General features: G+C 38.4%; 1 protein-coding gene across 3 annotated transcripts in view; it reads right to left on the bottom strand.

The window, feature by feature from the left end:
• Positions 1-17,211, bottom strand: part of BTBD9 (BTB domain containing 9) — a 414,205-nt gene that overhangs the window by 363,475 nt on the left and 33,519 nt on the right. For all 3 annotated transcript variants that reach the window (XM_018038719.1, XM_018038717.1, XM_018038718.1), the window contains exons 2-5: positions 14,447-14,658; positions 10,653-11,016; positions 8,614-8,878; positions 188-407 (exon numbers count right to left, since the gene is read on the bottom strand). In XM_018038719.1, coding sequence (XP_017894208.1) covers positions 188-407; positions 8,614-8,878; positions 10,653-11,016; positions 14,447-14,631 — 1,034 coding nt within the window. In that variant the 5' untranslated portion in view covers positions 14,632-14,658. The remainder of the gene's footprint in view (positions 1-187; positions 408-8,613; positions 8,879-10,652; positions 11,017-14,446; positions 14,659-17,211) is intronic.

The following is a 17,211-nucleotide window of genomic DNA, read 5'->3' as shown; positions in this document are numbered from 1 at the left end:
AAACAAAAAATGTTGTTTTAAAGAAATGCACTTAATTCCTCCCCTAAAACTGAACTTCAAGAGAAACACCAAAATGATGACAAAGATATAAAACATCAAATTTGTAAAACCAAAGCTGATGACCACAAAGTTAGGCCATCTCAATCAAAATATGTCAGTTTCTCTCCAAGTCATGCTAATGACTTACCGGCTATCTCGGTCCCACAGGAGGATCCGTATGTGATTGATAATGGACGGCTGACCTAGCTTAATCTCAATGCCAGAACGACAGTCATCATCAATTGGGTGCCTAGAAAATCCATGATCCAAATCATAGTTCTGAGTGTCGCCATCTAATAAGGCAGATTTCAGCTCCCCTTTCACAACCTGGGCTCCATACTTCATAGTTGCAATGTTTTCTTCTGGTACTAAGTGAAAAATAGAAAAAGCACAACAGTTACTTGTTAAATTTTCCATTTTGGAGAGAAAAGATTAAAATTCTAGTTGATTCTAGTATATGCATTTAATTTAACAAGAGACAGGAGATGAAATGTCTGTGAGGTTTAAGACACCATCACAGTTGAAATTTAATGACACAACCGTAGCCACTAAGTGCCTGGGACTAGTTATGACTAAGAAAAAGTGGTAAATACTAGGAAAAACTATGTTCTAGGACAAACAAATCAGCTCTGCTGAATTCATTCTATTAGAAGCTTTAATATCTACTTGATAAAAATAGCATGTAAAATGACCTATACCTGCCACCTGGACTGAGCACAAAATATAAAAGCAAAGCAAATACGTTCAATTTCTGACAAAACAGAAAGAGAACATTTCCAATACAGCAGAGCTGTTGGTCATACAAGGACGTGCTGAATCAATTATTTAAAAAACAAAACTATGTTTAAAAGAAGATATACTTTCAAAAATAAAAATTCAGTCTGTCATCAAAATTAATAATATGATTATAACTAACCCTCCTCTTCCCCTCTCCAACACTAGATGTACTAAGAGTCAATTGTTCCTAAGACTCTGAAGTTTTCTATGTGAATTTTGCTTCACAGATCTGGAAACTTGTCTTCCAGGTACTAACATTCTAATACTGACACTCTCTCCATGGAGTGATAAGAGGCAACATAAAATAGATGTTAAGATCTTGAGCTTCAAAGTCAGGGTTTAAATAATGCTGCCATCTTTCACCAGATGTGTCACTTTGGGGAAGTCACATTCTCTGAACTTCAGTTTCTCAATAGGGCATCATCTATCCCACAGGTGTTTTAAGAATTAAATGAGAAGATCTTTGCAAAGCACAGACTAAACTCTAAAAAACTGCCATTATTTTTACAAAACATGTGTAAAAAAGCACACAATAAGAGCACTGGCCAAGTTTACAGATGGTATAAATAAATGCTGAATTCTCACAGAATATATATATCTGACTAGGTGAAAGTATGAGCTATAATTAGGCTCTTAGGGAAAAGGAGCAATTTATCATTGCAGATTTCTAGGAAAATGCAGATTTAAAAACTTTTTTTTTTCAAATGAAGACAGGTAAAGAGAGTGGCTCCAGCTGATTAAAAATGCAGCTGAAAAATAGGGTTTGGGTTGAATTTAGTTAACCTGCAAAAGACTAAGGCAACTCAGAAACCAAACCAAATGAAAATAAAACCTAGTCATGATCAACTTCTTACCACCAGAGGCTTATGTGCTCAGTTTCAGTTTGTTGTTGTTCAGCTGCCCAGTCGTGTCTGACTCTCTGTGACCCCATGGACTGCAGCATGCCAGGCCTCCCTGTCCCTCACCATGAGCTGGCCCAAGTTCATGCTCATTGCATCGGTGCTGCCATCCAGCCATCTCATCCTCTAAATGCTCTCTTCTCCTTCTGTCCTCAATCTTTCCCAGCATCAGGGACTGTTCCAAGGAGTCATCTGTTTGCATCAGATGACCAAAATACTGGAGCTTCAACATCAGTCCTTCCCGTGAATATTCAGGGTTGAGCTCCCTTAGTATTGACTAGTTTGATCTCCCTGTCCAAGAGACAGTTTCAGTTTATAACTTCCTAAATTCTATTAGTGGAGGACAGAGGAGCCTGGTATGCTGCAGTCCATGGGGTCACAAAGAGTTGGACACAACTTAATGACTGAACAACAAAAAAGTTCTATTAGCTCATGGAAATCACACATAGTGTTCATATTTATTTTTCATTTATCTAACAAACATTACCAATTCCTTTGACCTAGTTCTCATAATAATCCTTTGAGTGTAGGACTCCTATTACATTCATTTCGCACATGGGGAAGTGGAGCAGAGAAGGGTTAGGTGGACTTTGTTGCTCAAGGCTATACAGTCAGCAAGGAGCAGAGGTGTTACTGGAACACAGGTGGTCTGTTTACCAAGGCCCCTGCCCTGCTACTACCATCATAAAGGGTTTCTCACAGGAAGACCATATTTCCCCCCGCCCCCCACTAGCTCTTCCTTCTAAGGTTACTTAGTCCCAAAGGAAAGAAACAGTCTGATAAAACTTTGTTGTTTTTTTTAAGTTGGACTTAAAATGAGAAAATCTAAGTTTGAGACTCAGGCTCTACCACTTACTATCCCTGATGTGGTCTCTTAGTCTCTCTGAATCTGTTTTCTCATCTAAAACCAATAAAAATTTTACCCAACCCACCCACAGAGCTACTCTAAAAATCATACTGCTATTATATACTAAAGTACTATATAAGTATAAGCATTCAATTAGTCAAAAAACATTTACTAAGGACCCATTCTGTACCATGTGAGGCACTGGGGGTCCCTCAGTGAACCAAACAGAGAGAAGCTGAGGCCTCCAATCTTGAGATGAAGCATTTTATAAAGCAAGCAAACAAAGCCTTCAAATTTGTGATTTTCAGGTATCACTGATGTGTCATTACTTGGTGAAAACAAATTTTTGTTCCCTTCCTTACTGTGGGTGTCCAAAGTCTGCTGCTGCTGACCACTGGAAGCATATCCTCCAGCTCTGACACCACTCAGTTCAGTTCAGTCGCTCAGTCGTGTTCGACTCTTTGCGACCCCATGAATCACAGCACGCCAGGCCTCCCAGTCCATCACCAACTCCTGGAGTACACTCAGACTCACATCCATTGAGTCAGTGATGCCATCCAGCCATCTCATCCTCTGTCGTCCCCTTCTCCTCCTGCCCCCAATCCATCCCAGCATCACAGTCTTTTCCAATGAGTCAACTCTTCACATCAGGTGGCCAAAGTACTGGAGTCTCAGCTTTAGCATCATTCTTTCCAAAGAAATCCCAGGGCTGATCTCCTTCAGAATGGACTGCTTGGATCTCCTTGCAGTCCAAGGGACTCTCAAGAGTCTTCTCCAACACCACAGTTCAAAAGCATCAATTCTTCGGCGCTCAGCCTTCTTCACAGTCCAACTCTCACATCCATACGTGACCACAGGAAAAACCATAGCCTTGACTAGACGGACTTTAGTCGGCAAAGTAATGTCTCTGCTTTTGAATATGCTATCTAGGTTGGTCATAACTTTTCTTCCAAGGAGTAAGCGTCTTTTAATTTCATAGCTGCAATCACCATCTGCAGTGTTTTTGGAGCCCAAAAAATAAAGTCTGACACTGTTTCCACTGTTTCCCCATCTATTTCCACCACTAGTCAAGACCAAGACAAAGGGGCCACTCAAGCTTCAGATGTAGAGCCTGCTGCTATCCTTTTTCTCTAAACATAAGCTTTTCACTTCTAAAATTTATCAAGCAAAGAATAACATATAAGGCCAAGAGTTTTGAGCGGCCATAGCTGAATGTCTAAAATGGAAATAAAATTTCGACCACAATTCTAAGTTCTCTTCTGAGGTTTATTTCAAGAGGACTAGAGAACTTATCTAACTGTTCTTGATATAGAGTCCCTGTATCTTTCACTTCAAAATTGGGGACATTTACAAAAATGGAAATTCTCTCATGGTAACTATAAGCTGAGTATCTCACAGGATTAAAAATACAACTCCAATTATTTTTTTCCCCAGAATCCATAGTTAAATGATGAATTTAAACGGGACAATGATCACCAAAAAAAGTTCAAGTCATAACAAAATAATTCAAGCCACAAATACTCTTACTGCCTATTATTTGCCTATCCGTAGATAAAAGAGCTCTCAAAAAAATAGGGTGGCAGAGATTAAATAAGACAGTTCAGTTCAGAGTGGGACATGACTGAGCAACTGAACTGAACTGAACTGAATCACAGCATGCCAGGCCTCCTTGTCCATCACCATCTCCCGGAGTTCACTCAAACTCACATCCATCGAGTCGGTGATGCCATCCAACCATCTCATCCTCTGTTGTCCCCTTTTCCTCCTGCCCCCAGTCCTTCCCAGCATCAGAGTCTTTTCCAAGAGTCAACTCTTTGCATCAGGTGGCCAAAGTACTTGAGTTTCAGCTTTAGCATCATTCCTTCCAAAGAAATCCCAGGGCTGATCTCCTTTAGAATGGACTGGTTGGATCTCCTTGCAGTCCAAGGGACTCTCAAGAGTCTTCTCCAACACCACAGTTCAAAAGCATCAATTCTTCAGGACTCAGCTTTCTTCACAGTCCAAATCTCACATCCATACATGACCACTGGAAAAACCATACCCTTGACTAGACAGACCTTTGTTGGCAAAGTAATGTTTCTGCTTTTGAATATGCTATCTAGGTTTGTCATAACTTTTCTTCCAAGGAGTAAGTGGTAGACAACAATAATCGTTTTCTTTACATTTCTAATTTTTGATGCATTTTACAAATAATAAGGAAAGAAAATGAAACTCTAAAGTTCCACAGTTAAGCAGAAAAAAGTCAATTATTAGAAAGAAAAACTAAGAAGAAATGGAGCAGGACCAGCCCCTAGCTACACAGTGCCAAAATCTGAATGGTACTAGGTTAATTATCTTGTGTGTTTTTCTTTAATTGCTTCATGTTCTTAATCATCCTTTATTGAACTCTCTGTTGCATCTAGGCTGAGATGGCTGTTAACCCCTGATGGATCATTTGGATCCACATTTAGTTCTCTGCACCCTGCAATCTCTTTACCCAGTTCTGTCCCCTAAATCACACTCTACTCCCCTACTTGACTTCCCTGAAAAATGTATGGACCCTCCCTGCCAGCAAGCGAAGCATTACAGATGACTTTCCTGATCACTCCTTACCTTAACCTTCCTCATTATCTACACTTCCTGCAGGCCTGTCTTCACATCTAACAGTACTTATATTCAAACACACCAAACAGAAACAGAAAATAACCCAGCAGGTGACTGTCAAGGAGTACTGGCCTCATGAGTCAGATGAGCACTTTGGTTCTAGCTCAGGCATTGATTTCCCTCGAACTCTAGGCAAGTTACTTACAAAGATCACAGAATAAAAACACTCAAGAACTGAAAGGGATCGTTGTCCAATTAATTTAAAGGAAAAAATATATTCCTAAGCTGCTTTCTGGGTGCTATTCACTGTGCTGGACTCAGCCCTCCAGCCCTTCAGCAGTGCACCATCTATCGGAGACAACAGTGCATATCAGACACGAAATGCATCTGAGGAGGAACCTCAGTAGATGACTTGTGAACCCCCTAGTTTACAGATGAAGATACTGAAAACTACAATTGGGAAGGCAATACTAACAGAGTCAAAGAATTTTCAAAATATTAAAGGTTCATTTTTATTACTGTCTTTATGTGATAGATGAGACAAATTTTAAATTCTAGTTTAGAAACAACTGATGGATTCAGCCATTCATTTATTTGGAAAAGTCTAGATTCAGACACTGTGCTAGGTGCTGGGAAAAGACAGGAGGAAAAATATAATTACAGTCCTCAAGAAGCTCACTCTGAATAGGAATGTAGGCAAGAAAAGCAACAATTATAGTTTCACAGTGACAAGCCCCCTCAGTCTAGTTATTGAAAACTATGGGCATAGGTGTGTGCTACCATGTACCTACAGCACAGATTTAAACACACACACACCCAAACACAAACCAATACCATAAATTAGCAGGCCAAGAAAGCACATCGACTTTTAGCCAATAAAAAACATCTTAAGGACAGAAGTTGTGATGTGCTATCTGTTATAAGGATGAAGAAACAAGAAATTACTGTTCTATTTCCCAAAGCCTAAAACCTGAGATACACAAAACAAAGAATAACTCAGTCGGAAGAGAAAAAGCACTAACTTTCAAGGAAGACATAGCTCCACAGCTAGGACAAAACTAAGTATTAAGGAATGGTCTGAGCACAAGTAGTTTAAATATCCCAAGGAAAAAAATTAATTAGAAAGTTAATTTCCAAAAAAAAAGTTAATTTCCTTTCCGCAGATATATAGACTGATGCTCATCATTATATATGTACACAACTACATCTATAGCACATTCTCAAAAAGACAGATCACTGGTAAGTTAAAAAAAACATCCTTTGGATCCTTTTTTTTTTGAAGGGGTGGGTGGAAATTGCTTTAATTTGATATGCAACCATCAGCATTAAACCACGCAGTAACTAATATTAATGAACTAAAAAAACGAGTTAGTATTTGTGCCCCTAGATACTAATTCCCTAGCCCCAAGATAGAACCTCTCAATGTTTCATGGGAAGTCCTCAAAGACTCCAAACCTATACCCAGGGAAGAACAAAGAAACAAACAAACCTCAACAATAATTTCAAAATAAGCAGAAATGTCTTTCTAGATCATCAGCTCAGGAACACTCCTGAATTTTTATACCTCTTTCCCCCAAACAGTGAAGAAACTGGATTTTTAAAAAATAAAATGAATGTTTGAATAACATTTACTTAGAAAATAACTAACCTATATTTTAGGATCTGAGAGGAAAGTGAAATACTCAGTATTTCTATTATTAGTTTTACTATTCATAAAATGAAAAAATCAGAAAAAGAGTCTGCTACCTAGTCATTTTTCAAGTTTATAAGTTAGAAGATTCCTAAGCATTTGAATAATCTCCTCCGTGAGCTCCCACTGAATTATTCCAAAATGAAGAATTTAACATTTATAAGCAGTATATCATTTTGAAACTGAATGCTCCTCAACTGGTTGGTCACCCCCTTTCTTGGTAATTTCATGGGCCTATTGTAACCCAGGTCTGACACCTATACTGACCAGCTGATCAATTCCAGGCTTCCAGTAACTACATGAAACGTCCAAAGCATTTCCTCACTTCTGTAGCCATGTCCCAAGTCTACCTACAGCAATAATGAAACTGGGCCTGGGGCCCTATCAACACCTCAGTCAAAACTAGGACAAAAAGGGGGGAAAAGGTGCTTATATAAGAAAGGATCCAACAGTGAAGATTTACAAACGCTAAAACTATATTACTCCTCTTGTTACTTCTCCCCTCTCCCTCCTCCCATCCTTTATCAAAGGCTGACCCTTAACCAGTACCATTTTCCAGCACCTCTAATTTCTTTTTTTTTTTCCTTTTGTTCATTTTTATTTTTTTATTTTTTTTATTTTTTTTAATTTTTATTTTTTTTTATTTTAAAATCTTTAATTCTTACATGCGTTCCCAAACATGAACCCCCCTCCCACCTCCCTCCCCATAACATCTCTCTGGGTCATCCCCATGTCCAGCACCTCTAATTTCTTACCCGATCTTTCCTGGCCTGTTCCCTCTAGCTGCCATACTATTTCTCTACTACCTTTACTCCAACATACACACCGGGTAGTCATACCTGGTATTTACTATCTTTTCAAACCTATGGCCTAATTCTCTGTATAGTTAAGCTTCTGTCCAGACTACTACCAATTTATATCCACACAATTGATATCCAAAAATTTTCTTTCAATTCGTCTTCTTCTTGTCCTCCCAGCACCACCAGATACCACTGACTACCCTTCTCCATAGAAATGCTCTCTCTTCTGTAACTCTAACCCAGTTTTCTTCCTACCTTTAATTCTTCCCTCTGTACCTCTGGACCCCTGGCCAAAGGTCTTCTCCGAGTCTTAGACTTTAGATTTTCATTTCTTTCTCTATACTCTAGCGCAGGTTTCAATTCTTTTATCACCGGCTTTGACTGCTTTCTATACAGCAGTAATATGTTTCCACTGCTTCTAGTCAGTTCTTCTTGCATTAATTCATCAAGCATATGCTACAGACTACTCAAGTGTGTTGAATGTTGAGAAATGTTAGTTTTAAATGTTGTGTTCACTGCTATTATTTTTATTTATCAGGAAAACACCATGTAAGTATTGGAAATGCTATATAAATGTTAGCCATTATTAGTTATTAATATTTAGAATCTCCATGTTCCTGAAATAATAAGTATACAGCATGTATTCGGTACTGATTCGATGGAGGAAAGGAGAAAAGATCTTAACATGAGAAGAAACTTCTCACAAAACGTATAAAACTTCTGACATTCTAGGGAGCACTAGAGAAGTCTGTCCAGAAATGGCAAGAAATACATATTTTGTGGTCTACAAAGGCCAAGCAATGTGAGGAGGAGTTAGCAGGAGAAGGACAGGAAGGCAATCCACAGGAAGCAGGGCACTAATCCTCAGACCGACACACGTACACCTGAACTACAGTTTGGTAGCTAGAGTTTGTCGCTGAGACTATCATAGGATACAAACAAAACTTTTTGGTGAGATTGGCATAAACAGGTACTTACTGAGCATGCCTCTATAATTGAGGTCCATGTCCCGGCTCTCTGATCGAACTTTAATAGCATCCAAGATGGCATCAGGAGACAACAGTCCCGAAGGCCTCACAACATTCAGAAGTTCAGTGAGGCTCATCAGAGGCAAACGCACAGCCTGCATGATTTCAGCATGATTCTCATTTGAATTATGCTTACACCAATTTAACAAGGCTAGGAAAATATCTTTTTCAGGAGCTGCAAATGAATCTCTTAATACAATGTTCAAAAGTGCTGTCTGAAAAGGATAAAAAGGAAAAATTCCAGTTATTATGGAGCTCAACCATGTGTATGATCAATAAGTAAAACTTTACTGAACTGTAAGTATCACTTATATTTAAGCAATTAACTCTTCTTGACCATCTTCTTTCCTTATTCTTTGTGCCATATACTCTTGCCCATTATGGCTGTGTGAACAGCTATAGGCATCTGGTACCTAGTCTTTTCAACACATGTGCACCTATCTTTAATAAAATAACAAGAAAAATGGCAATGTGAGAAGCTGTTGCTCTGTACACGTTCTTTAGCAGAATTTACTTCTCTAAGTCAGTAAGATACATCTAGCTATTTAAAATTCAAAATCTAGGTTCGATGCAGGATACAGGATGCTTGGGGCTGGTGCACTGGGATGACCCAGAAGGATGGTATAGGGAGGGAGGTAGGAGGGGGGTTCAGGATTGGGAACACGTGTACACCCATGGTGGATTCATGTTGATGTATGGCAAAACCAACACAGTATTGTAAAGTAAAACAAAGTAAAAAAAAAAAAAAAGAAATGCAAAAAAAAAAAAGAAATAACTTAGGACTCAGCAAAAGACTTTTCTTCTAGAAAATATTCAATAAATATTAAAGTTATTAACAATAAAAAAATTCAAAATCTTTTGTTCCACAGTATTACTGCTCTACCATATTTTCAGTTCTCATGTTCCTAAAATTACTTCCAGCAACACTGGTGTAACCCTATAAGATCCTTGCCTCTAAAAATTAAGTAAAAATCATAGTTACACATAAAACAAGACATGTAGTTTTTCAAATAGGTTTTCCCATTCAAAATGTTCAGGTCCTAGGGGCGACACAGAAAGGGAAAGGAAAGACAACCACCAGGGTTCAAAGGAAGACTGGGGAAAAACAGTTTTATTCTAGCTATTATATGGTATAAAACACTGCACAATAGTGAATTCTGTGCCAAAAGAGGAAAACAAACAAACAAAAAAAAAAAAAAAAACAGTGACTTAAAGATCATAAGAAGGCTGAGCACCAAAGAACTGATGCTTTTGAACTGTGGTGCTAGAGAAGATTCTTGAGAGTCTCTTGGACTGCAAGATCAAACCAGTCAATCCTAAAGGAAACCAACCCTAAATATTCATTGGAAGGCCTGATGCCGAACCTCCAATACTTTGGTCACATGATGCCAAGAGCCAACTCATTAGAAAAGACCCTGATACTGGAAAAGATTAAGGGAAGGAAGAAAAAGGGGCAACATGGTTGGATGGCATCACTCATGTCAATGGACATGTGTCTGTGCAAATTCCAGGAGACAGTGAAGGACAGGTAAGCCTGGTGTGCTGCAGTCCATGGGGTCACAAAGAGTCAGACATGACTCAGCAACTGAACAACAATACATCATTATCTCCTTTATGAACTTCCCCCCTCATAAATAAGGAATCATCAGTTGCACTCTCTGTCAGAGAAATACTGATACAAAACCAAAAAACAGTATGCAACGCCACAAGACAGTCTATCTGACATCATTACATTGAGAACCACCACCCCGTGGCAGAGTCTCTTGCACACAGAACTTACCAGAAGAACCTTAAAAGAAAGCAGCAGCAATCTGCCTCCCTCTTATGTGATCTAGAGTCTCAGTAGTCAGAGGCAGATAGCTAGACAGATCACCTCTTCCACACTAGTAGCTTTTCTTTTTATTCTCAGTCCACTGCTATATTTTTTCTCTATAGATATAAATAAAACAATGCATATTGCCTGTAAATTACTTGGAGACAATGACACACCTTAGAAAGGGAGAGGAAGCCTTCGCTTGAGAGTACCTCCTGAGCATTTCTGTCCATAAACATGCAGCACATGCAAGTTAACTTGGGAAGTGAGTAGAGACTGGCAACATCAAAAGTCATACAGACATTCTGAATGTTAAGTATGGTGCAGAGGTACTCAGAGGTGGAATCCTCCAGCTCCGGAAATCCGTATTTATGAGCCAGGCTCAAAAAGTCCAGCAGCACCTCCTCCTTCTCATCTGTCAGCGTCGCCCGCCCAGTGTAGATGTACTTAAGCAGCATTGTGAATGCTTCTGCAGTGGTGTCTTGAAGAGGGATTTCGGCTTCAGGCTGAGATTCTCGCATTCCACCATACAGTAATGCTCTGCACATCAGAGGAGAAACGCATAAGGAAAACTTCAAGTAGGATTTGCTACAAACTTATGAAATAAAATTTATCAGCATAATAAAAAAAAAACCATAAATGTGTTTAGTGACAAACATTCAGGTGAAGAAATACATAGTAATCACTTAAAATGATCTATAAAGCAAGAGAAATAATTTTAAAACTATTTTGAATTAATTCTATACACAACTAATGAATAATCTTAAGAGCTCAAGAAATAAAATAGACATTCATTAATTAGAAAGATGAAAGTGCTCTTTTGAGAGGAACAGAGAAATCAACATAAACCTGTTAAAGGTCAAGAAGGTAGTTTAAAAAAGTAAAGCTCCATAGGAAAAGATATAATCAGATGAAAACAATTAAATATAATCAGGTGCTATTCTTCCCGTCAGACTGGCAGAAATTAGAAACCTGTTAATACTTTCAGTATTTTTAAGAATAAAACAAAATCCCCACATTACTGCTTATCTGTTCATCTAAGTAATAAAAAAGCAGACAATCCAGTCAGGTAATACATTTGAATTTCTACCTCTATTACTCTAGAGGGAAAAGAGGTTTTCTCGTGCACTGTATTTTAAGAGTATAAATGGAGACCCCTTTTTGGAAAAGAATTTAAGTAATATCTATTCAAATCTAAAATGTGCATACCCTTCAGCTGAGTAATCTCACTTTTAGGACTCAATAACACAGCAAGATAAAGATAAATGTATAACAAGATATCTTGAAACAATGGAAAAACCTTAAATGTCCATTAAGTGGAACATGATTGGAAAAAACTATGATATATATGTTCTATGCAGCCATTAGAAAGATCAAGGGAGAGTAATATATACTGTCTTGGAAAGATGTCAGGACATAGCTGGTAAGTCAGGTTGCAATCCTTACGTGTAGCACAGAAAAAAAGTGTATACCACATACTTACATTTGTATGCACAAAGGTATATACAGATACATCTATTTATATTGAGAAGAGATACATATTAAACTGTTAACAGTGGTTGTCTCTAGGGAATGGAAAAAGATGTCTGGGAGGAAAGGGTCTTCATTTGTCAGTTTATAAATTTAAAATGAAATTCATGATGGGATTATAAATGATCTGACTTTTCTATTTTGTCTTTCAGTATTTTTCAGATTAAGACAAAATCGCCACATTATTGTTTATCTGTTCATCTAAATAATAAAAAAGCAGACAATCCAGTCAGGTAATAAATTTGAACTTCTACCTCTATTACTCTAGGGGAAATAATATGAACCAATTAAAGCTTCCAATCCATCAGCAAAGAACAAAGAAAGAGTGCAGAAAAGGAAGAGTAATGAAATGGGTGAGAAAGAAAATGTGACTAAGCGAGAGCAAGAGAGTAAGGGCAAAGAGAGATCCCCTCACTCCTGTGATTCTCAGGGCAGGATGAGCATTTCCAAGTGTCCCTCAAGCTTGCCTAGAACTCCTCCCACCCTCCCCCAGACAAGCAGGACAGGACATTCTTGTTTGTCTCAAAGAAACAGCTGAAACTACCCACCAAAAGATTCATGGATATTTTGAGCATACTTCTTCACTGGGTTATACTCTGCCTATAAACCCCTGTGAAGGTTTCCATTAATCCAGAACACATCCAATCAATGACCTTAAAGTTACTATTAACAGATTAAAGAACACCTTCCTGGGGAGATCTTGCCAAGACCTATTCTCACTCCAGTGTGATCCATGGTACTTACTTGAATTCTCAATGCTTTAAAAGTGGTTTTGACAGGACTCCTGGGAAGTCTCAAATATGAACCCCTAAACTGTAGAAGGTTCCCTCTGGTACAGTTAGCTTGTCCTTATCTGGAAATTGATAGGCTCTATGACCACACTCATAAGACCTCTCCAGATGGCTAACAGTTAACCTTCCTTTGCACAAGAACAGTATCAGCAATGAGAATCAGTCTAAGCTGGCATTGGTAATGACTGAGTTTAACCTAGTGAGCCACCAGATATTATAAAGGTCCAATACCCACAAAGAGACAGCAAGAACAAGGTCAGTAAGTAAGGGGAATATATTCCATTCATTCAATATGCTCTTCAAATGTCTAAGGATACTTGAGTTTCTTTTAAGAATATACTGATCACCTAAAAGATACCCAGATACAGTTGTCTCAAATTCTTTTGAAAGAGGAAAGATATATGATAGTAATAAATACTAAACCTAAGGCTGAAAAGTTCCAAGTTAATAAAGACTGGACTCTCATAAGACACTTTAACAGTAACAAATGGAAGAAAGAAAAGGGAAAACAAAAGTATACAGAGGACAGACTGGCAAAAATAATGACCAGACCAAGGCGAGCTGCCTCACCTCGACGGGAGCATGCTAGCTAGAACCCTTAACAAATTCCTCTCATCTCTAAGCTCCTGGCTCCCTCTATGTTGGCATTTTATATGTTCAAGATAGAATGTTCTAAACATGTTTATAAAGCACTGTAGTAAGAGTTCTAGCTAAATAGTAAATATTGCCAAGAAACATACTCTACTACAATGTGTGTGACTCCAGGTGTACGTTTTGCTTCTCAATTAATTATAATCATAAATAATATCAGACTGTAGTTTTCACTAAAAGGTAAGTGAAATTTTCTTCATGCCTTCCACATCTCAATTTTTAGATATCAAGTTTCACAAACAAATCCACGATTTCATGGATATGGACTCTACAGCTTTTTTCAAGGATATATCATCAGTCAATAATTCAGTAATGATTCCCTTTTAACTAACATTAGGTAACACAGAGAGTAATTAGACCTCAGTTTAATATTTATAACCCTGGAAATTAGGGGTCTAAGTAACATACAATAGCTACGTATAAGTACACGCATGCTTTCTACATAAATTAACATTTTGTTTCGTTTTAGCGCTAATATAACTATGAAACTTGGTCTCAGTAAATATTTAAGTTTCCTTTACTTTGGGGTTGTCAAATTACATGTCTCAGAGATAGATCTGTTTGGTTACATATAGGTCCTGGACTCAGTGATCTGAAACTAAGAGGTATACATGTTCATTGGCAAGTCCAAAGGTCATTCTGCCTATACAACAAGAGGACTGTCTGCCAATAAATCAGTTTAAGTTCCATCAGTCATCAACTGTGAGGAGAGGGTAAGGGAAAAAAAGACTCAGCCTGAGAAATATTGTTGAGAACCTGGAAGATGGTTGATGGGGTACAGTCCAGCCTGAGAAGCCTTCCAACCCTAAGATGATGACTCCTGAAAGGAAAAGGTATTTTCAAAAATATAACAAAAAGTCAACAAAGATGAAATGCTTATAGATGTTCAACTGAATGACAGCTAGAATTTGTTGTTTTGTTACATATTTTTCATAGAGTGGAAAATACCAGTGTCTTCTACAAGTGACTTGTATCTTCAAAAAGTAATATACACTTACCGAAAATATTGGCACCTTGCTGCTAAAATTACCCTGTGGGCAGGAAAACGTTTCTTTTCCACAACAAATGTGACGTCGCCATATTCTTCCCCAATCAACAAGGCACCAATATGTTCAGACAAAATGTGCACATGGTCAATCTCCCCCACTGCAGTAAAGGGGCGAAGAGGGTGGCTGTTACTCATCTTGTAGAAGAGGTGATAGTCGCTGATCTATTATACAAAGAAGGGATGAGAGTTAGTGAGAGACGAGGAGTACACTTCAAAAACCACATACTATAAACACAGATAGGTAAAAATGTATTTTCTAAAAAATCACAAAAGAGAGTGATTTTATCATCATCATTGGTATCTCTATTAACCCATCTATTCTGGGAAGTAGTTCAGCCTATTTCCATTAACTCCACTATCCTCACCACCTTATCACACTAAAACTCAGGATCTTCAAACATTAACAGCACTTGGATCCATCACAATCTAGAAAACTGTGTTCAAACTGCGTTTAGGTCCGTTATTTCTCAGTATCTCAGGAAAAAGAAAATCAACAACCAGAAGAGTTCCTCTTTTAGCACAGCCGTATTTACTAAGGTGGGTATAACTAGCTAGACCCAGTGGAAAACTCATTCAGGCATAGATCTAGACCTGAATCACAAACAGAATAAACTAAATCCGATTTCAAATAATTACAGAAGTTTTGATCTGAAACCATCTTAAGTATTTTATTAAAAGATTATAATCTTCTGAAGCCACAAAAATAAATGGACATTTATTAATGGAAGCTTGTAGTAAGCATGTAATTTCCCTCTAAGAAAGAAAAACTCCAGTATTTTTCTGAAGATTGTTAACTTCCAGTTCAAACTTTTATCCCTGATAAGCAGGTAGCCTGTGTTTATCACAACATCACTACATTTAATCTCACTTCCTTGCTTTTCTTTCCTACAAATGCAACTGAAAATCAAAAGCTTAAAACTTGATTAACAGCTTTACATATCAGAAAGGGGAGTAATTATCTTCGAAAGCTAAAAATGGATATATTCTTAAATATCTACTGTATTTCCCAGATGTAAGTAACCCAGCAAGTGGATGAAAGCCCTCACTAGAGTGCAGGTGTCTGAAGTGACGATGTGGCTGACAGCTCGGAGGTGAGACAGCTCAGAGGTGTTGTACCTGAAACTAGAACTGAGTCAGATATTCTGTCTCCACTAGACCCTCCTCCACACCTTCCTGAACTCTCCGCTTGTAACAGGATTAAAGATTAAGCCACTCCTAACCTTTACACTTCCACATTCAGGTTCATCGTCAGCACAGTATGTGATGCTTTCCTGGCGGCTCAGAGGTAAAGAATCTGCCTGCCGGTGTGGGAGACACTTGTTCTACCCCTGGTCCTGGAAGATCCCACTTGCCACAGGGCAACATGAGCCCGTGCCCATGACTACTGTGCCTGTGCTCTAGAGCCCAAGCACCACAACTACTGGAGCACACGTGCCCTAGAGCCTGTGCCCCGCACAGAGGGAAGCCACCACAGTGAGAAGCCCGGGCACCACAGCTAGAGAGCAGCCCCACTCACTGCAGCTAGAAGAAAGCCCACACAGCACCAAAGACCCAGCACAGCCAAGAATAAATAAAAATATTTTTAAAACTAAAAGATAAAACAAGCTATGTGAAAAATTGCCTTTATCCCCAGAGACTGTAGTGGAATACCCTCACAGTCCAGTTTTCCCAGTTACCTGCTACTCCATGCCCACTCCCAACCGAGGGAATGGCAGCAAGGAATGTGATGTAGAGGAACACAGAGGATGAGTTAGGCAAGGAAACACCCACCCCAGATAAGTAAAAGAAGCTCCTGGCCCCTCGTAGGACTATCAGAGGGCTAGCAGTATACTCATTCTCAGGGCAAATCCCTCTCCCTCAACCGCAACCTGCATTTGAAAGCCCTAAAAAGTGGATCATCTCCAGTCACCTCTGTTTTTAGGACCAAATTCGGCTTAAAAGGATCCATTTAGGAGTGTCCCCAGAACATGTGGAATTCAATCCCTTAATATACGATACAACAGTCTAACACAGAAGTTGGCAAACTTTTTGCAAATGGTCAGAGAGTAAACATTTTAGGCTTTGCAGGCCAAATAGCCTCTGTCACAACCATTCAACCCTATCATGAGTAACCATAGACAGCAAGTAAATGAATGAACATGGCTTTGCTCCAATAAAACTATTTACAGAGAAGGGCTGGATTTAACCCTCAGATTATAGTTTGCCATCCCTGCTCTAAGAAATGATCAACGACTGGCTATATTCTACATAAAGGATCAGATTGTTTTTGCTCTTTGCTTTGATTTCTGGCTTGGTTATCCAAACAATGTTCAAAGTATCACAATCATTTCCTATGTCAGTCATGAAATTCTAAAACTCACTGATACCTGATTTCAAAATCCCATTCTCCTTCAACCAGAACTGTCACAACACTATCCAGGAGCTCAATGATGATGCACGACTCCAAACAAAATAGATGTTTTCCCTACCAGAAAGGATGCCATGTACATACCCAATGAGTATGTTCTCTGGTATATTATCTTAAAATTTTATCTAGGTTATCCGTGAGACTCAAATGATTAATAACTCCTGATGGACAATGATAGATTCTTGGTTAACTAGCTCAAAGGTAAATTTATAATTCCTCAATTGATACATAATAAACTTTAATGCTACATATATAAATATCTATTTTAATAAGTTCTCCAGATTTGTACTTCTTAATATGTAAAATTT

Source organism: Capra hircus, chromosome 23 (assembly GCF_001704415.2).
Source record: "Capra hircus breed San Clemente chromosome 23, ASM170441v1, whole genome shotgun sequence".
Lineage (NCBI taxonomy): Eukaryota > Metazoa > Chordata > Mammalia > Artiodactyla > Bovidae > Capra > Capra hircus.
The sequence above is the reverse complement of the archived record's forward strand: the minus strand, read 5'-3'. Positions and strand labels throughout refer to the sequence as shown.